Consider the following 22,940-nt stretch of genomic DNA (forward strand, 5'->3'; position numbering starts at 1 on the left):
TTACAAGCAACTGTGGAATGTCTTCCTGGATCTCTACTGGTGTGTAATGCTAGTCAAGTTATAGAAACTTTGACTATTATGAGCTTGTTTCTAATGGCGGATCCTTTATTTTAATGAAATAATAACCAAACTAAAAGACATATAAACGTGAACTCCAATGCATTAAAGACAAAATAACCTTAGAGTGTGTAATTTTTTTTATTATAACATGGGATTTAAAAAAAATAAAAACTCGAAAGAGGTATAATACATTAAATGAAAAATAAGGTATAGAGTTCATTTAGTAATAACATTGCCAAATACAATCCTACAGATAGTCTTTGAAATAGCAAACTATAACAAGATTAAGCAAATTGGTATTTGAGCTTTACCCAAGAATAATCAAGTACAGACTTCTTAATTTCTGATGTGGGAAAATACCACCATGTCAAATTCAAAAAACTCAAACTAACAGTGGCTAAAACGCCGTTACTTTCTCTATAGATATAGAAATAATGAAATCACATAAATTTTATTATGGTTAAGCAATTGAGCCATTTAGTGCAAAGTTGTCAATGAGGAAAAAAATGTTACTTTTCAAGTAAGAATAAGCAGCAATTGAGTCATATTCTAACCACAATACAAATTTTAATAGCATAAGTAATGACATAAAGTTATGCATAAAAAGAAGTTTTGATTCTCAATTGACATAGTAAAGCACCCAAAAAATGTTCTATTTTATCTTCTGTAAATAACACTGCAAGAAGCAGGACTCGTATTGCCTTAGAGAGATCATCAATTGCTTTAATCGAAGAAAAAGATCAAAAGATATCATAAAATTGTAAAGATCTTTAGAGAAGTGTAAAGAAAATTGCTCAAATTAAATAAGTTATAAATAAGAAAAGAGTCAAAAAGGCTTATAAAACTCGGACATAATTTATTCAAATGAGAGATTTAACTCAAATACTGATGTTTAATATGTGTAACTAAAGGTTGAATATTTTCAAACTTTAACTTATTTCTAACCTTCCAAATATAATACAAAATTATAAGGGAAGACTTCAACCACATATGAGATGCATGAGAGTGAAATTGTGGGATTGGTCTTATACTCCAAAATAACATAAGCATTGACTTAAAGAAGAAAAATAGTATATATTTGTGATTTCAAAAACTTATAGGGTCCAGGTGATATTAGTGCTTTAAAAAAAATCTCCTTTTCCCTCTAAAAGATAATTGAATACCTTCTTTGATGTTTCTTTCTTTATTAGTGTCTAATTTTGGCACTTTGTTTAATTTTATTTTAGTTATGATTTCAACCACTACAAGCCGGCACGTCCCTGCTTCAGTTTTAATAGCTTGCTTTTTTGCAGATGCTTTGATTGCGATTCTGAATGACTTTAACCTACATTTTTATTTATTTATTTATTTATTACTATCTTAAGTAAGTTTTCGTTGATGGTTCCCTTCTAGGTTTTTGTTGGGTTTACATTCCCAAAATGTCCTCGAAATATGTTATTTCACCTATCTGCCCAAAAGAATTGGCGAAGTTGATGTGTTTAAGATATTTGGAATTAGACGCACTCATTCAAATTTTAAATTGATAAAATGTCCATAGTGTAAGTTCTAAAAAAATAAATAATTTGGTCTTTGATAATTATTTGATATATGACATTGATAATATGATTAATTTTTCAATCAGAGATCTTGACTTTAATAAAATTAGGAATTAGTTAAAAAATAAAATAAACACAAACTCAAATGCACTATCATATAGTATATTAATTTTATTTTTATTTTTTAGTTAATCTCTGAGTTTATTAAAGTCAGGAATCCCTGATTAGAAAAATATTCTTGATAATATTATACAAATATATATTAGAGAAGGATCACTTATCCCAAAAAATTACACTTATTTTTATTGTTTGTTAACTAGATTATAAATAGATGAATGGTGAAAAATTAATGAGATGTATTAAATATATTATTTTTTAATCATTCTCTCTCCAATGGTCTTCACGGCCACATTTACCCATTTCTTTTCTTTTTGTCCTCGTTAGAGCTGGCAAAATTTGACACGACCCGATTACCCGACACGAACACGACATAAATAAATGGGTATGGGTAGTCAAATTTAACACGATTATTAAATGGGTCGGGTCCGGGTCAACACGATTTTTTTCCGTGTCGGGTTTGGGTTAAAATTTTTGACCCATTTACCCGATCAATAACCCGATTATATTTCCTATTTTAAAATAATTTACATATTCTTATAATTAAAACTCAAATATTAGAGATGATTTTCTTTTTTTTTTTCTTTAAAAGGGTGAATATAAACACAATGTTTTATTTATAAAATTTTACATACATTTAGAGTTTCAATAGTGTAAATGTGTAAAAATTGATAGACATGTATATTTTATAATATTGATATATAATATTATATATATATATATATATATATATATATATATATAATTAAAACTTCAATAGTGTAAATGTGTAATATATTGGTAGATATGTATATTTTATAATATCGATAAATTATGTATGTATGTATGTATGTATGTAGTTATGTACATACGTATGTATGATAGTGTGTAAATATTTGATGTAACTTTTATTCAATATATATATATTAAACGGGTTATTGGGTAACCCGATTATTTTTTCGTGTCGGGTTTGTGTCTCAATATTTTGACACGATTATTAAATGGGTCGGGTTTGGGTCGACCTAAATTTGACACGACATGAAGCTGACATGACACGAACACGACCCGATGATCCGTTTTGCCAGCTCTAGTCCTCGTGACTCTCTTTTTTCATTTTTTTTTGTTTAAAATACTGATATATTACAATCAAAACTCTATTGATATTTATAACAAAAAAAAAATTATTGGGACTCGACTCCCCTTTTCATAGGGGTTTATTTAGCTCCCCGCTTTAGGAGTAGAATAAATTTCCATTAAGTGAAGGTTATTATTCGGGTTGTATCATATTAGAATCATGAAGGAGAGTCAAATTTACCAATGGACTCTTTTTTTCCATTTCTTGATTTCCCTTAACCATACCATAGTTACATTGAACTTGCATCAACTTCTATTAGACAATTTTTTACCAAACGGAAATCATCAAACAAAATCACAATTTATTTCACATAAAAAATTTAAGGAAATATGAAAATTGATTGTTCCCTCTTTGAAAAGCATTCAAACCCGTACTTCCCCTTGTCTATGGTCATGGTAATGGATGATAAACTTTTCTTGCTTCCTGCTTCTTCTTTTTTCAATTGTTATTACGGCTAATTTGGAAATGTTGAAGCTTCATCAAATTGAAATTTTATTTTTATTGTTTGAGATATTGCAAAGAAAAGTTTTAAGGGTTAAAACGAGAGAGGAAAAAAAAATTGGAGAATAGAAAGAAATGTGAGAGATGGAAGATGGATTAAAAATAATAAGAGAGGAAAGGCATATAGGAGAGAAAAATGATAAATAAAAATAAATGTTACTTGTCACTTAGTTAATCTAATATTAACCGTTCATTTATACGTAATCTAAAAGCTCAGATAGAGTGTAAAAAATAGTACAATTTTAAGGGGCCATCGATCCTTTGCCGATATATATTACCATCAATTTAGATTACATATTTTCTTAGCTAGATCAAAATTTAGAGTACAATTATTTTTTTACCTTGAAGAAGAGGTCTAAACAATCATATTTTATAACTTATAATATTTTTGTGGAATCTTATGATATATAAAATACATAGAAATGAAGTTTTTAATATTATAAAGATTATGACAGGTTGCTAGCATGCCTACGTAAGATTAGTTATAAATTTATAATATACCGACTTGTAATATATAAGACTAGTACGAACAAATATTCATATGTTTCATATGACAGATTTATCACGTATATGTTAAATGATAAGTCAGATGATAGAACAATATTTAGAAAGGATATATAACCGCTCAAAAATTAGTGCGTAGATATGCACAAAAAATTAAATTGTGCCATAATAAAATTAACTTAGTTCTAATAGATTCTAGATTGTAAATATACATAAACTCTTGATTGTAATATCATTATTAAAAAGAAATCATCATTATTAATTTAACAAAATTATCCCAACATTTAGTTCCAATCTATATCCAATTGATGCGACATCCATCTATTGGTGATATAATCATAATTTTGCTAATTATAAAGTTTAGGGAGATTGTCAAATTTTCTTACTGAAATCAATATATATCACTTATCCCTTACTGTTTCATAATCGCTAACAATTTCCTGATAGTATAATTTTAACTTTTATTCATATTTATTATAAATTAAATAAATCATATAAATCGGATAGAGATTAAAATAAAAAGATTTAAGTACGAAAAATAAGAAATATTTGTTTCAATGTGAATAAAAAAATAATGATAAGATAATTTTCTTGTACTTTTACTATTTTTTAAATATTTTTCTTATGATGAATATATATTTCATATTTCAAGATAAATTATCAAGAAAATGACTCATTTATCTTATTTTCCTTTAACTTTTTTTGGTGCTAGAGGGGGGTTTTTAGATATTATGAAGAAAACAGTAGGGGATTAAATGATATATACTGATTTTAGTAGGAGAAAATTGATAATCTCTCTAAAACTCATCCTCTAATTAATGAGTAGCACATATAGTTGAAATGTAAATTTTGATCCAAATGTTAGGATCCCTAATATTATTATTTTTTTAACGTAGTATACAATGGAAACAGATATGATATAAAATTGACGAAACTGATCGTTACATTATTGATTGGTGTGATTTCGTTGCTAGTTTGACATCCACACGGCTCCTAGAATTGCAATTTCATTTGCATTTTTCATGAGCTATATGCTATAATTTAGTTTTCTCAACCTCTCAATTTCGCGTTCTTTTTTTTTTTAAATAATAAAACTTAAATTTCGCTATTAAAATGTATGTCATGTGATATTTTTATCCAAACATTGACAGTATGTCACATTAATAATTTGTGTAAAGATTTCGTAACTCTAAAATTATGTCACGTTAATAATGATCTTGACAATTATTATTACGAAATAATAGAAAGAACGGATAATTTTTTGTGTTTAACATACGACTATCCACTAAAAACGTTTATGTGTTGGTTAGTATTTAAAGCATGCACTAGACAAATAATAAAATTTGAAGCATGCACTAGACAAATAATACATACTCTATTATATGACCAATAAATAACTAGCTAGTTTTGTTTTGTTGCGAATACTTTCACATTGAAGAGCCAAACTTGAAACTTTAGGACTAAATAGTTTAGTCAATTCATCCCTAGTGTCTTGCTAGAGACCAAGAAAATTTCAAAGAAAGTTGGCCATGTTACGTAATTAATAAGCAACATCCAATCAAGGAGTCAACCTACCATGCAGCGCTGTATCTCATACAGCACATGCATGCAACCGGTACAACCGGTTTTTAACCGGATAATATAATGAAAATTATATTTTTATTTGTTTTTAATGTGAAAAAATTATGAAAAAATTTGGAAAAAAAAGAGTAAAATTTTAATTAAATAAGGAAAAAGATTGTAATAATTTAAAATTTAAAAATAGTACAAAAAATATAAACATATCACAAAATGGTTACATTCCTACTTATTTTGTCACATTCCAATATTTATAATGCATATTTCAAGTTTACTTTTCAAATTCCTATTTCTAGTAATGATTTATCTAAATTTTTGTAAGTTGTTTCAACTCATTTTCCCACTAGCTTTTGGTTCTATATTTCCACTCTTTTCATCAACTTCCATATTTTTTGATAGATATTTCAAGTTTATTTTTATATCTCTACAATTTGTTAAACTTTATCTAGTTTTTGGTAAATTATTTCGATTTATTTTTCCACCACTTTTTTGTTCTATATTCCTACTCGTTTTATTAAATTCCAACATTTTGTTTAGAAATTTCAAGTTCAATTTTTAGATCTCTATTTTCTGTTAAAATTTATCAAATTCTTGTTAAGTTATTTCAACTTTTGGGTTAACTTCTTCTACTCTTGTTTCCACTACTTTTTGGTTCTTTATTCCAATTCTTTTAATTGATTTCTAATATTTTGGTTAAATATTTCAAGTTCATTTTATAGATCTCAACTTATTGTTAAACTTTATCATATTCTTGTTAAGTTCTTCGAACTTTTAGGTTATGCTCCCCAACTCTTGTTTCCACCATTTTTTTTGTTTTATATTTCTACTCTTTTCATTGAATTTAAGTATTTTTCGTGAATGTTTCAAGTTTATTTTTTGATCCCTAATTATTGTTGGATTTATCATATTCTTGGTAACTCTTTCCGAATTTTAGGTTAACCTCTTCAACTCTTTTTTCCACCACTTTTTGGTTTTATATCCTACTCTTTTTATTGAATTCCAACATTTTATTTGGAAATTTCAAGTTAAATTTCTAAATTCCCACTTTCAATTAAAATTTATCAAATTCTTAGTAAGTTGTTTCAATTTATTTTTCCACCGGTTATTCGTTCTATATTTCCACTCTTCTTATTGAATTCCAAATTTTTAGGTTGATTTTTCAAGTTTATTTTTTATATCTCTATATCCTGTTAGACTTTATCTAGTTATCGTTAAGTTGTTCCAACTTATTTTTCCAGCACTTTGTGGTTCAATATTTCTGCTCTTTTTATTGAATTTCAAATTTTGGGTAAATATGTCAAATTTACTTTTTAGATCCCTACTTTGCGTTAGAATTTATCAAATCTTTGTTAAGTTATTTCAACTTTTGGGTAACTTCTTCCACTCTTGTTCCCACTACTTTTTGTATTTGTATTCCAATTCTTTTAATTAATTTCTAATATTTTGGTTAAATATTTCAAGTTCATTTTATAGATCTCAACTTATTGTTAAACTTTATCATATTCTTCTTAAGTTCTTCGAACTTTTAGGTTATGCTCCTCAACTCTTGTTTTCACCATTTTTTTTGTTCTATATTTCTACTCTTTTCATTTAATTTAAGTATTTTTCGTGAATGTTTCAAGTTTATTTTTTGATCCCTAATTATTGTTGGATTTATCATATTCTTGGTAACTCTTTCCAAATTTTAGGTTAACCTCTTCAACTCTTTTTTCCACCACTTTTTGGTTTTATATCCTACTCTTTTTATTGAATTCCCACTTTTTGTTTGGAAATTTCAAGTTTAATTTTTAGATCCCCACTTTCCATTAAAATTTATCAAATTCTTGGTAAGTTGTTTCAATTCATTTTTCCACCAGTTATTTGTTCTATATTTCCACTCTTCTTATTAAATTTCAAATTTTTAGGTTAACATTTCAAGTTTATTTTTTATATCTCTATATCCTGTTAGACTTTATCTAGTTATCGCTAAGTTATTCCAACTTATCTTTTCACAACTTTTTTGTTCAATATTTCTACTCTTTTCATTGAATTTCAAATTTTGGGTAAATATGTCAAATTTACTTTTCAGATCCCTATTTCGTGTTTGAATTTATCAAATTCATGATAAGTTATTTCAACTTTTAGGTTAACTTCTTCTACTCTTGTTCCCACTACTTTTTGGTTCTGTATTCCAACTCTTTTCATTGATTTCTAACATTTTACTTAGATATTTCAAGTTTATTTTCTAGTTCTCGACTTATTATTAAACTTTATCATATTTTTGTTAAGTTCTTCAAACTTTTAAGTTATGCTCCTCAACTCTTGTTAAACTCTAATAATGGTTTTATGTTCCTATTATTTTTATTATATTCCAACACTACCAGTACATGTTTCAGGTTCTTTTTTTTTACTAATAATAAATTACTTGTTGAAAATAACAATAATATCAATAAGGCAAATTATGGTTGACCCCTTACTATTTTAACAAATATCAATTTACCACATAATACTAAGAATTTTTTTATTGCAACCCTTCATCATTTTCAACATTTTGAGTCCATAATCTAAGTCCTTTTTTTTTTCATCTTCATTACTTCATGCAATCTTTTGAGTTTGATTGTATGTATACTTGAGCTTTTAACTTTTATACATATCTATTCTCATTGTAATCATTTTAATTAATAGCGTTTAATTATATTAAAAATAAATCTATGCATTTATTTTCATCTTTCTCTTTACTTTTCAAATTAATTGCTTTAGTTTTTCATAACGTCAACGGTAAATAAATAAATAACAAGTAAGAAGGATTGCAATTGCTATGCTTCTAAAGCTATGATGATATAAGTTAAGTTACAAAAATACTTTAATTTACAAGATTAAAGTTTAGTTAATCTATTTTAGTTGAGCATCTCTATTTTTTTTTCTGTGTGCTTGTTGGATATTACTACAGTTATTATTATTAATATCATATCCTGTGGGATTTATAATTAAATATAATAAGAATGTACATATGTCCTACGCTATTTTTGCACTCGATGGATATCATTAACATTTTGATTATGCAATTGATTTTTGCAAGTTACAAAAGAGTGATGATGTATGACAAAACTTCCACGGATAAATTTGTTGTGACCATTCAAAATCTAAAAATTCATTTTTGTAATTTGTAAATAATATTTTCATTGAGGCGGTAGTTTTACTTGCCAAAATTTTTCTATGTATAAATTTTACATAAAAAAGATATATTTTAAACTTTTGTGCTAATATAAAATTAATTTTCTACAAATATATTGATAATTTAATATATATGAGATATATTACTTTGTAAGTATATTAATAATCACGTTGTGGGTACTAATTAATGCAGTTGTAAATCATTTGAATTAAAAACAAAATAGTTGATGTTTGAATCCATGGGAGTAAATTTAGTTGTTATTAAGCTAAATTAGCCACTTAGGCTTTAGCCCAGTGGTGAACCATTGACCTTATGGTGTGTTTACGTCATAGAATGAGAATGTGGTAGAATAGGAATGGGCTGGGAATGAGAATGAGTTGGAATGAGAATGCGATTTTAATGTTTACTCGGCAAAAATAAATGGGAATGAGAATGTGCTGAAATGTCATTGATGTATTTACTTGACAAAATAAATGGGAATGAGGAATGTGAATGAAAATCAATTTACCAAAATACTTATAGTATTAATAATTAATAAAAATAATTAATTTATCATTATTAACAATATTATCATTATTGTTGTTTTTATTATTACTATTATTATTAACATTTATTATTATTAAATTTTATTGACTTTATTATTTTAGTTATTATTAATTATTGTTATTATTATTTTTATTAATATTATCATTATTAACATTTATTATTATTATTATTAAATTTTATTAACTTTATTATTTTAATTATTATTAATTATTGTTAATATTATTTTTATTAATATTATTATTAACATTTATTATTATTTTTAATTAATATCATTTTTATATCTAGATAATGAAAATTAGATTATTATTACTATTAATATTATTATTAACATTTATTATTATTTTTAATTAATATCATTTTTATATCTAGATAATGAAAATTAGATTATTATTACTATTAAATTTTATTAACTTTATTATTTTAGTTATTATTAATTATTTTTATTATTATTTTTATTAATAATAATAAAAATAATGATAAATTAATTATTATTTTTATCATTATTTTTATTGTTAATAATGATAATATTAATAATAAAAATAAAAATAATTAATAATAACTAAAATAATAAAGTTAATAAAATTTAATAATAATTATTATTATTATTAATGACATTTAAAATAATAATAAATTTTTGATAAATTAAAATAATAAAATTAATTGTGATTTGAATGAGGGTAATTTAGAAAATATGAAAAAATTAGAGGAATACAAAAGTAAACATATATTTCATTCACATTCCCAACCCCCGGGAATGAGATTCCCATTCCTTATTCCCAAATTGTGTGGGACCCACACATTTTATTCTCATTCCCAAATTACATTTTGCCAAGTAAATATATGTTTCATTTTTATTCCTTCATTCTCATTCCTCATTTCATGAAGTAAACACACCATTAAAGTAAAACATGACTATGAGGGCAATAGTTCGAGTCCTCATAGACTCAAACTCCCTTAATTAAACATAATTATATGGAGATTATTTGTAAAATTTTTCTCCCTTACGAAATACAAGTGGAGTGGAGACACTCCTCCTCCGTGAGGGTTATTTGTCTGGGCACTTACTTCATAGAATTTAAAATGTAATAATATAAGTCTCAGTTTGTATATCTAATTGTAAATATCAGTGTAATAATCTGCTGTTATAACAGTTGTAAATATCTGTGTAATACAGTAACATGATGCTTAATCAGTTAAAAAAAACTAAATTGAAAAAATTATATTCAAATTCAATTTCTTTTACCACTAGAATAAAAGTATATAAATTAAATTTAGCGAGAATTACAGTGAAAACATATTTCATGTGGCAAAGATTATAACAAGCTTAAGACGTATAAATAAAAATGAATTTAAAAGACTATATTTCTCCCCAATGGCATAAAATGTTTTAAAAGTAAATTTAGTAAAACATACTGCTTACTGTGAAAATGAATTTATATTTTTCATATTTTTAAATAATTTAATTTTTTTTGGTTGTGATATAAATTAACTTAATTTCAAAAAAATATAGATATAAATTTAAGATTGAACATATTTTATAATACTTGCACATCATTTAGTAGACAAATCATGTACCCATATAGTGAGTGCAATGTTACTCAAATAATTTAATTTAATTTAGAAATATAACTGTCATGCTTAAATTATATAACTATAAGTATAACATAATACAACATTATTCAATATTAGTTGCATTCAAATTGTAATTATCCATGTTATGTACCATTATGAATTTGATTAATGTTTAACAAAAAAATTATTATAGCAAAAAGGATTAAATAAAATAATTAATCTCACTTAAGATAGTATGAATTAATTTGCACAAGAGATTGATTATGAGTTTTATTTAAAAATATCAAATATTAGATGCTTTATATTTTTGTAATATATGAATATTTGTTTTAGAGGGTATACATAAAACATACTAATATTGGCCACTAATAATAACAACAACAACATTTGAGGGGTAATTACGATGTTTGGAATGATAATTATTTGATAGTTGGATAAATATTGTCCTCATTTTAGTAGGTAGGGATTTAAGTCCTTGAATGTGAATCGTGAGATCCTGGAATTGATTTCTTCTAAATATCTGGAAATAAATCGATTTCGTTATATGTTTAGATACTCGGATTCTAATGTAATTAAAAGTTGATAAAATTATTTTGATAGTTTTGTAAGCAAAATATCATTATATTTATTACATAATATTAAAAATAGTGCAATTAATAAATTAAATTTTTTAATTAATATATAATTATTTCCATTTATTATATTTAAATAGTATTCTCATTAGTACATAAGTTACATTTTTTAAGGCAAAATATCATTAAATTTATAATGTAATATTAAGAAAAATAATATAATTATTTTTATTTAAATATATTAGTCCAATTAGTTTTATTTAATTATGTTTCTTTTAGGATATAAGTTAAATATATTAACTATATTTTCCATGAATCAAAAGAAAAAGGAAGTATTTTTTTGGTGTAAAGTTGAGGGGGTCTTTGATAATTTACTAGTTTTGAATTGATTATCTTAATATTTCCTAAAATGAGGGAGCTGTATGATAGTTTCTTTTAACATTTGCTGCTTTAAGCGATTAAAAGGAGCGTATCGGTGGCCGGTTACATCCGCATTATTAAAAAAATAATAAAGGCAGCTGCATGACATGCAGCACTGCATTACAGCCCGACCCCCAATCAAGAACCCCGATCCAAAAAAAATCAAGAACCCTATCAAAACAAGATTGTCATAATTTTTTGAGTAAAAGAAAAAAATTAAAAATTAAAAAAGCATACTTATAATAAAATTGTGACATTGGGACGTGGAAAGGACAATTTCTTATTAAACTTATCTTGCCGTGGAGTAGTTACATTAAAAAAGATTAATTAATTATTGTATTCATCTAGAGAGACTGCGCGGAGAATGTTTATAAAGGAAAGTTGGCCATATCGGTCACGTAATTGCTTCTAGATAGAATTTAAAACCATACTACACGTCAATATATATGAACATTACTCTATGTTTGTTTTAGTAAATTAATTTTTTTTTCTCATGTTACAAAATCTTTTTATTATAAAAAAATATCTTGTTAAGTTAAATCATATGTAAATTGTAATAAATTAAAAAATAGTTATCTATAACCTCCCCTTGCTTCACATATTATTATTTTTTAATATTGAATTATATTTTTGAGTTGCTGTAAGTTATTAACAGCTGTCAAAAAAATAGTTTACTTCTAATTTTTTTTTGTTTCTTTTATTATTTTATCCCCAGCAAAATCTACCTTTAATTAATAAAAAAAATTATGAGTAATAAAATTAACAAATTTCTTTGAGCACATAAATTAATGAGTTTTGATACAGGAAGAGAGAAATAATTAATTATGATATATGATATTAAAAAAAAAAAAGTCCTTGCTAGATGATGAGATCTCTCATCCGAATCTTCGATACATTTGGTTTATTGAAGAATTTTACATATATGGACCTAGATGATGATATCTATCTATCCACGTTGATTTGATGGGCGTAACGAGTAACCTGATGGGCGTGACCAGTCAAAATAAAATCATTTAATTTATTGATTCCTTGACCGAGAGAATTTTAAACGAACAAAAGTTTCACAGTTTATATATGTCTTCAAAGAGAAAAAGCAGCCGTGTAGATACCCATTGATTAAGATGATGATCTTTGTTATCTTATTAAATGTTTGGATGTGTTGGAAATTTTCAGGATACCGAATAGACATTATATATATTTAGAAATATGTTTCACAAATGTCTTATAACATTTTTTATTAAAAAATTAAGATAAAAAAATAAATTTTGGATTGCATAAATTATAGGAATGGCTATTATTAATGCAATTATTTAAATTTAATTATATATCAAAAATAAAAAGAATAAGGCAAATCAAATGATGACACATGTCACTGTTTTCAGTAGAGTCACCACGTGGGACCGCAATCTCCTAACTGCCACTATTCAATGACGATAAGTTTGGGTCACTGCATTTGCCACCGTGCGTGGCCCTCTCATGTTACTCCACTTGTAAAATCGATCTTATCAATTTATAGATCTGCAAAAAACTCACTTACATTCATACACACACATATACATACATGTATAATTTCCCAAAAAATAATTAAGACTTTAGGTTATCACTCTACGTGTTACTTTAGAAAAGCAACCGTATATGCGGCAGCTCAGAGACGTGTGTCCAACATAAAACTTTGGTTTACATGTACATTGAAGATATATATATATATATATATATATATATATATATATATATAGATATATTACAGAGTTTAATTCTATCCCACATAAGAATAAATAAAAATTAAAGTATTTTAATAAATACCATTGAAATTTGGATTAATAACAGAGTAACCGTAACAATTAACTTTAATAGGGTGAGATGGGGTTTGGTAAGTGCATATTTTTTTTTTCTTTTCCAAAAGATTGTTTTCACATTTCATAATCCTACCATTACAATGTTCTCTACACATGTAATACCACTCCATCAAATTAGATGATTTTGGGGAAAATTTTGATCTATCCACTCATGAAGTGACAATCTTCAAATTGCCCTTCTTATTATTAAAAACATCAAGTTATCTCCAAAAACTCATTATTTTTAACTATTGACCGTTGTTGACTCATAAAAATACCAAAGTACTCATAATTTAACATAATATTTTTGTAATGACATTGTAAGGCAAAAAAAAAAGTTATATATGACTAGTTATTGAAAAATAAAAAAAATAATTGATGTATAACTAGTCATTAAAAAATAAACTATTGAAATGACTTAATGAACATAAATAAATTAATAATTTTTTAAAATTAAATATGTTAATTAAATAAATTACAAGACATATCATCATATGTAAATCGCAATAATGTCATCATGATCAAATTTCAAAATTAAAAAGCCATACAATCTTCGTCTTTTTCTTTCATTTTTTTTCTCATCCTTACTGTTTCATCTTTTCTTTTCATTCATTTTTTTTCTTATCCTTACTCCTTCATTTTTTTCCCTTTTCTTTCATTTACATGACTCTAGGGATGACAAAATCCAAGTTTGAATCCAGCCTTTCCAGTTTCGTATATGATTTTCTTATACCGGATCCAGATTTAAACCTAATTTTTTTTCATCTGGGTCCGATTCGAGTTTAATCAAGAAAAAATTTGGGTTTTTGGATTCCATATTTTGAACTTGGATTAATGAATCAAGTAAAAAAAATAAAAATAAAAATAAATCCATATTCTAATAAAATAAAATAAACAGATATGGATTAAATTTCAATGTTTCTAAGCAATAAAACATCCACAAATACAATAATCATCAATAAGAATAATATTCATTTGCAAGAAAAAATATCAAAAGCAGAGGAAACAAATCATAACGAGAGAGAAATTGTGGGAACTATCATGCATTTGTAGATCTCACTTTGCTGCCATATCAGAGGAAAAAAGAGGCAGAAAAGGCTGAAAAAGGCAAAGCAAAACCCATGCCTTGATGATGATGATGAAGAGGATGTTTTCAGCTGATGCTGTCGTTTTCAATCGGATATCGTTGGTGTTGTTTTCAATCGGATATCTCGCTGTTTTAGTGCTGTTTTCAACTGATGCCACCGATGATGACGAATGTCGTATTTTCAATCGTATCATAGCTGGACAAATGGCGGCTGATGATGATGAATAGAATCGTGAAGGTAGCGATTGGCAAAGCACAATGATTTGATTTGATGAGGAGAAGAGTTGAAGAGAAAGGAAATGTGCGAAGGCAGGCTGTGATCTGTGAAACTAGGCCATTTTTTTAATCTTTGTATTTAGGGGTGGGCATGGGTTGGTTTGGATTGGATTTTAAATCAACCAAAATCAAACCATAAAAATTTGGATCCAACTCAAACCAACTCAAATATTTTTAACCCAAACCAAACCAAACCATTTGGGTTTGGTTTGAATTTTATTATCAAAATAATTTTTATTTTAATAAAATTTAATTATATCAAAATTATAATAATTATTAATTGTTATTAATTATTAAATTGATATTAAAATATAAAAAAATATAGTGGATAAAAATTATAAATTTTACAATAACTTAATCCTTAAATTAAAGAATACTACAAAATCAAAATAAAGTTTAATCACAAAAATTATTATTTCTCAATAAATAAGAACGTACACTTTAATAATAAACTTTCACAAACATGACATTAGCAATCTAATAATAAATTTTGCCACTTGTTATTTATTTAGTTATGTAATATTTGTTTTTATTTATCGTTTTGGTAGTTTTGCGTTATGTTATCTACTTATATGTTTAATTTTAGGGAGATTGGCAGTTTCCCCCCTACAGTAATCAACATATATTATTTTTTCCCCTTCTGCTTTTATAATGGCCAAAAACCCCCATAATAGTATAAATTTACAATATTACCGTTATTTTCAACTACTCTTTTATTTATATTTATTCTAAATTAAATAAATCACATGAATAGAAACCAAATAAAAAATAAAGCATTAAAAATAAGAAATATATGTTTTGATATGAACAAAAAAATTAATAATAAAATTTTTTTATACTTATTTATTTTGTGAAAATTTTCTTATAATAAATATATAAGAAAATTATTAGTCAAATGATAAAAAAATTATTATAAGAAAACTTGAATGACAAATAAAAATTTACTATAAGATAAATAATAAATTTCTTCTTAGTAGAGTCTCCTGCTCTTTCTATGATGATCCTTCCATGTTGGAGGAATTATTTTTATAAATAAGAAAAAAAATTTATGTTATTTACAACAATATTTATTTAATTTAAATTTATTTTTACTGTTATTTTCATTTTATAACTGTTGACAATTGATCACATTGTAAAAAATTTAATAGTGGTCTTTCACTTATTTGTGTTCATTTATTTTGTTTTCATTTATTTCATTTGAAAATTTTGAGTGTTGGGGTTTTGTCTATAACCCATAGATAAACCATACCCAAACCATAATGAAATGGTTTTCTACATAAAACCCACATCTAACCCATTTTCATGATTTACCCAACCCAAACCATTTAATTTGGTTTGAGTTTGGATAAACCCATGGGTTGTGGGTTTATGCCCACCCCTATTTGTATTTATATTAAAAATAATTAAAAAACTAATTTCAAAATAAGATATCCGGGTTCAGGTTCGGGTTCTGGATCTACGAGTTCACTCAAACCCAAAATTGGACTCCAATACATATGACTCAACAAAATTGCATTCGAATACCGAATTTATTTTAATCATGTACGGATTAAATCTGGATCGAATTATCTAGGTTCATTTGGGTCTGCGTTAAGTTGCCATCCCTACATGACTCCTGTAACATTTTTTTTTCTTTCATTTTTTTCATCCTTACTCCTTTCATTTGTTTGGTAAAACTACAGTAACATTTTTCTTTTGTTCTTTGATTTTCCTTCTCTTTATATATATATTCTTTAAATACCTTTACAAAATGAAAAAAATTAATAATGATAATAATAAAAAATAGGAAAAAATGTAAAATATTATTTTTTTTCCATTTGTAGCTTTTTATTAATTTATATATTTATTTTTAAAATAATTTTTTTAAATATGAAAAGGAAAAATTTAATCCGTTAAAAAAATAGTCATATAAGCACAAAATAAAAATACTTTAAAGTATTAAGGAGCATACTATAAATATTAAAAATATTTATATGTGTTTTGAAAAATCTAAAAAGACTTAGATCCATGAAAATTAGTCTACTTAAATTTGATATTTTTCTGTTAATTGACTGTTAAGAAAATATATAAATACTATTTTATCCTTTTAACCGTTAAAAATAACAGAGAGATGACAAATTTTGAAGAGTAACTTAATATTTCAATTGTAAACGAAGTGATTTGAAGATTGTCACTTCATGAGGAAATAAGCAGAAGTTTTCCCATGATTTTGGTAATAACTACCTAGTTGAGTTAGGGTCACCTCTTTCCCTTATCTATAAGATGTAGAGGTTCGGGAGGTTGAATCTCCCAAGACTGAACATAAAATTCAAAATGGTAAGACTCATTTGACCAGATAAATGTAAAATTTACTTAAAAATTCCCGACACTCGTTTTCTCCTGAGCATTCTCAATTCTCAACCGGTGACGTGGTGATGGCATGTCTTCCTGCTCAAAGGAGTCTCAAAGAAATATTCCGGCAAAGCTTTTATAAACAAGAGAATAACAGACAAATGCAATACAGATTACCATACATTTTAGAGATGACGAAATATAAGCAGCACTAGTCAATAATTTCTCCCTCTTCTTCCTCAAGCCTCACATGTTCGTCATTAGTATTACCTTTTCCTGCAATATAAACTTTCATTTGTTCTCCATTATCATTATCCTCCTCCTCATCATCATTCTCATCCTCAAAACCTTGTATGTTATGGTGCATTCTTTCCCTATTCTCATCATGTTCAAAATGCTCAACCATCCTTCTGCCTTTTCCTTCAGAATCTTCTTCACCTAAAAGCAAGGATTTCTCTTCAACCACCTCACCAGCAGCCCCACCATCTTTGACCATAACCAAAGGAAAGTTTACGGGCTTCTCAGGCCAATCCTTGAAAAATGAATTAATTGCCATGAACCGAAAAGTCTGTAACAAATGGCTTTTATCTCTCTTTACATCTGCACTCAGAAGCTTTTGCAGAAGTGTTGGCTTCTTCTTGTTGAAAGAAGAGGTGTTGGATGAATCCTTATCTGCTAACTTTTGCTCCTTTGAAAACTGATCTTTTCTTTTATTTCTTCCTCTTTTATCATAATTGTTCTGAAATCTCCCCCTCTTATTCAATGGCATTGTATTCTCCACCCTTCCACGAACTTGTTTCTTTGAATCTAAAAGATAATACGATGGAATTTCTGCAACTTCAACACCCAGCTCAGCCTGCTTTGCCAAGATCTCCTTGAGTTGCTGCAAACAAATTATATTATCAGAATTTCTTGATAATTAAAGAAAAAAACAAAGTAAAAAGTATAAGGGTCTTGTTTATATGTTGATCCATATCAACATGCAAAACAGGGATAACCCAACGGATGGTGAACCTAGGTCGTGCTCTTTACCAATAAAAAAAGATTCCTTCTATTACAGAAGCTATATGTCCATTATTTATTGAAATTATTCAAAGAGAACAATTCATTTTGAGAAGCAATTCTTTATTTAGTCCTTTCAAGAAAAAAGTTTAATTGAATTATAATGTATGGTTGATATGTACCTTTAGCTGTCTGTCAAAACCAATTATGCATTCCGTACAGAAAATTCTAAATTCAAATAATTTTAAATGCCGCAATTTGTATAAACTTCAAAAAACAGGCACTTAAAGAAACTGGAATCACCATTGTAATCTTCAACATAAAAAAAGTTGCCATACAATTCATTGGCTCACTTCTGCAATGAACAGGCTAAAATCCATGAGATCAGGATGAGTTGAGCTCGCCTGTGTCTCATTCATCATTACATCATGAAGATTCATATGAACTAAGTAACAGTAATATTACATCATAACAAAAAGAAATAAAAGACAAATAATATTAAGAGGCAAATAGTTCCAAGAATTGGTTTTGGACGATGAATATTATAAAGTGATTAATCACAAGGTCAAAAGTAAATACACAAACACACAAGTCAAAGCTATTGAACTGCCAAGAAAAGTGATCTTATAATGGGAAAAGCACTCCAATAACTTCTAGATCATGTAACCTTATTGCTGTGAGGATGACAAAATGTGCTTTGCCAAAATTCAAGCAAAATTTAAGCAAAAATCATTCATATTAAAGAATAAGGTTAGAACCAAATAAATGTACCTCACGTCGCATTTTGGCCTCTTTATCAATAACATCAGAGTTTGATTGCTTTTCAGTCAGTTTCTGCAGATGTGAAGCTAAATTAACATAAAATCAATATCAAAGAGCATCATTGAGGACACACAGAACAATTAATCTAACCTTGTTTATATTGGCTTTTGTTGGATAGTTCTTCCTACGCTCTTCACACCACTGTTTGACCTCTTGCTCCGTATAGGTCAAAGCAAGAGATTTTCTGCAAAAGATAGAATGAGAAACAAGCCCATCTGAGCACATTAGAAAGATGCATAAGAAGCAGCATATAGAGACCAAAGAAAGAAATCAAAATCTACCATCTGCATCCTTGGGCATTAAAGGATAATGAAAAGGTGGTTTGAATCTACAAAAAAAGAAAAGAAAAGGAAAAACCTACAGATAGACCATCATTTGAATGTTCAAAGGTAATCAAATTTTCATAATTGCTTCACTACTTGAGAAAAACTGGCAAAATATTTAGAGCTATGTTATAGTCGTGTAAATTGAAAAGAAAAGGCATATTGAAAAATGAAACCACGCTTTATGATCTTTTTCATAACTGTTCAGTGTAAAGCTCTTATTTGCCAGCTAAAAACTTAGGCTCAACTGAAACAATATTAAAATAGTACTTATAAATTAAATTGCCCATCTTGTTCCAAAAAATAATTCATGTCATACTTTACACATGCCAGTCCAAACTTCACTTCTTATGAGTCTCCATATGGTACTAATTTCATAAGATTTTCCTCCTCAATTGGTAAAGAAGGGGTACATTATTACCTTTTCTTTTCTTGAGGTTGGTTCATCTGATTAGCCAGACCAAATTTTGTTGCCTTTCCATTGCCATGTCCTGTTGAAAAGAGAAATCAGTCAGTAACACAGACTCTAAAAGGCACAAAAAGGATGCAGAGCATGCATAATTAATATGCAACATATATCTTTCATGCATAATTTGTTTTCCCTATGCAGCATATCAGTCACATGATAAACATGTATTATTTATACAGACTGCTTTCTCATCTTACCATGCGGACGAGTTAATGAAGGATTATTATTCCCAAATATAAGCATATCCCCAAAATTTTGAAGAATAATAGTGATAGCCCCAGAGTCAGATTGATCCTTTAGCATACTGGATCACATCTATATTGAAATCAATTCTCTTACAGATTATTCCAATCTGGTCTTTCAAGAATTGGAAACCTTTCTAAAACATAACCATCAAATCTTGAGAAGAAAGATAATGACATGCACTCAAGGTTTACATATCTGTAATCCTCCAGGCTTTTGTAAAATTTTATGACAGTTCTAAACTGAACTATTCTTTCTGTCTCACTCTAAAACCCTAATCATTCTTAAATAATCTCTAATTGATTTAACCTTTAGGAAAATCACCAATTTATTTTGACACAACATAATCCACACACGTGTAATACTACTGCAAAATTTGAGTAACGAAAACCTCAAGCAGCACGTCAACCTGAAATGGGCCTAGGTAAGTTACTCAATTCCACCTACATGAGAATTAACACCAGATCGGCCACACAAACTCACAGTATTAAGGTTAAAAGTACACTTTGTACTTAAAGACATGCTGCTTGTTACGTTATGCAGTTGGCTCTCACCAACAGTTTCCAACAAAATAGCTTCTATCCTAACCCCACCCACAAGCTTTAATTGCTTCCTAACATAGGGGAATCCAATACACTATATCATGCCGATCACATCAAACTCCAATTATTTTGTTCTTCTGACTAGAAATTTGAATGTTTGCATTATCACAAACCTTTAGGTTTTTGATCATTATAAAACCCAAATTTTCTCTTCCCATTATGCATTTGATGAAAGTGAGATTTCTGAAACCTGCACAGATTAAACATTTATAATCAACCAATTGAAAAAGCACTTGTAAAACTATTTTGAAATCAGGAAACCAGAAAGGCAGGACCAACCCCTGTGAAAACTCTTTTGTTCGATTTTTGATGAAGTTTTTTCCTGAAACTTTTTTAGAATTGCTCTTTGAAATGCTACCCTGACCATTTTGAATAAAGTTCCTCTGCAACAACAAGAGAAGACATAAATTAACCAACGGCAGCTGCAGATCAATAGAAAATTCATGCACAATAACAATTTCAAAGAAGGTTTTGACAGCAAAGTTGGCTAAAGAATCATGAAAAATAGTCAGCATTGTAAAGCAGCTGTACTGCTAAACCAGGTTTGGTGCTGGCCAAAAAGTGCATGAAATGGTGCTGCCCTAAATAAAATTCATTTCCCATCCTATCAATAATTCTTTGCAAATAGTAAATGAGGTAACAATGATTGAGAAAATATGAAGAAAAATCTTGAGCTAAGAAATCTTCTTTCACCAACCCTCTTTCCAGGCCCTCCTTCCTTCATATTGCACCATAGACCAAAGCAACTCTAAAAGTTGATATATGATGAGCTAATTCAATCATAAAAACAAACCATCATTTGCATATCAATTCTTTTGGTCTCAAATTGGACTCACAACAGCACAATAGTTCAAGAAACAATAAGAAAAAGTTCTTGTTGTGTAGTTTAGATATCAACAATTTCAGCACCATCTTAGGGTCACAATTTTGCAGGACTAAATTCACCACCTAAAATATGCGTCGTATGCACAATTAGGAAGTGTAATATTAATAATACTAAATTTAGGTTCTGTTTGGCATTGAGGTGCTCTGGAAAAAAACTGTAACTATGAAATAAAAGTTAATAATATATAATAAATATAAATTTTAAATAATAATTTTGACAAAGTTATTAAATATATAATAGATTTTTCATTATCCGAATAAAAAATCATATCAACATAACTTTCAAACTTCAGCAACTAGTGTTTATGAAACACATTATTGCTAAACATATTACTTAATCTTTTAAGCTACAACTGCCCAACCTCAGCTCCAAACGCATCCTTACCCTAATATCCTCTTTTTAACTTGTTCAGTTAAAAAAATAAAAGTGAAGAAAAGGAAAAAAGAAAAAAGAAAAAAAGAAGAAGACCATACAGCTGTACTATCTACAATAATTTAAGTTATCTTTCCACATGAAATGAGTTCCTGTAATACAAGTAAGAAGAGAGTAAAAGTGATACCTGTGACCTCATGAAAGCAGAAGGTTGCAAGTTCTGACCTTGACGAGGCTCACTTGAACAAGATTTAAGGGTATTATTTCCTGACACATCCTTTATTGGCTGAACAAAGTTTTGCTGATTTTGGTTCACAAGACCAAACTGTGGATTCCCAAACAAGCAGGGATTTGACATTTGCATAGACAAAAGTTGATTCACACTTTGCAGACACATTTGCCCATTTGAGAAACCCATGTTTTGGTTAAACTGTTGAGGCAGATTCGACAAATTAGGACCAAGTAACTGTCCTTGACTTACATTCAGCGGCATGTTGCCGAAATTCCCATGTACAGGAAACATATGACCCAGTTGAGGCAAACCCAGATGATTACTTTGTGCGATAAGAAGAGGGTTAGAAGCATTCATGAAATTATTTTGATTCATCAACGGTGCTGTTGCCGGCATATTGGAATTACTCAAAGGAAATGGAACTTGAGGGTTCATTATACCCGTTTGAGGTTGCATTGGCACTGAATTTTGTAACATATTAGGTCTAAAAGCCTGCTGAATTATCAAAAAAATATATTAAACTAAATAAAAGCTTGTAGTTCATAAACAATAAAACCAAGTATTAAAAAAATTACCATCTGAGGAAGCGTAGAAGTGGAAGAATTGGACTGGGTTTGATTAGCAAAAGCATTGAAGAGAGGTTGCATTCTTCCAGAGTGAAGTTAATAACACACACGAGAGGCACAAGAGGTAGGGTTTAAAGGACCAAGGTTTATAATCAAAAGGGTATTTCGGTCTTTCAGCAGAATGTCAGGACCTATTTAATGCAAATGTACAAATTTAGGCC

At 27.6% G+C, this 22,940-nt stretch overlaps 1 protein-coding gene across 2 annotated transcripts; it reads right to left on the minus strand.

Annotated features, from left to right (window-relative positions):
• Window positions 1-17,311: 17,311 nt before the first annotated feature.
• LOC102622087 (uncharacterized) lies at window positions 17,312-22,894 on the minus strand. 2 transcript variants are annotated; one of them, XM_006485469.4, is made up of 8 exons: window positions 22,729-22,894; window positions 22,109-22,645; window positions 20,943-21,046; window positions 20,777-20,853; window positions 19,771-19,840; window positions 19,117-19,210; window positions 18,976-19,038; window positions 17,312-18,085 (listed from the first exon to the last, which is right to left on the minus strand). In XM_006485469.4, exons 1-8 carry the CDS (start codon window positions 22,798-22,800, stop codon window positions 17,414-17,416), a joined length of 1,689 nt encoding a protein of 562 aa, XP_006485532.1. In that variant the 5' UTR covers window positions 22,801-22,894; the 3' UTR covers window positions 17,312-17,413. The 2 variants fall into 2 exon arrangements, with proteins under 2 accessions (XP_006485532.1, XP_006485531.1); XM_006485468.4 differs by having other exon boundaries at window positions 22,109-22,648; window positions 22,729-22,893.
• Between the last annotated feature and the right edge of the window lie 46 nt (window positions 22,895-22,940).

This window comes from Citrus sinensis, chromosome 4 (assembly GCF_022201045.2).
Source record: "Citrus sinensis cultivar Valencia sweet orange chromosome 4, DVS_A1.0, whole genome shotgun sequence".
Taxonomy (NCBI): Eukaryota; Viridiplantae; Streptophyta; class Magnoliopsida; order Sapindales; family Rutaceae; genus Citrus; species Citrus sinensis.

Coding starts and splice junctions, on each gene's coding strand:
- LOC102622087 (XM_006485468.4), bottom strand. CDS start 22,800: ATGCAACCTCTCTTCAATGCTTTTGCTAATCAAACCCAGTCCAATTCT. Junction 21,047..22,108: donor CTGCTTTCATGAGGTCACAG/GTATCACTTTTA, acceptor TTGTTGTTGCAG/AGGAACTTTATTCAAAATGG. Junction 20,854..20,942: donor ACAAAAGAGTTTTCACAGGG/GTTGGTCCTGCC, acceptor TAATCTGTGCAG/GTTTCAGAAATCTCACTTTC.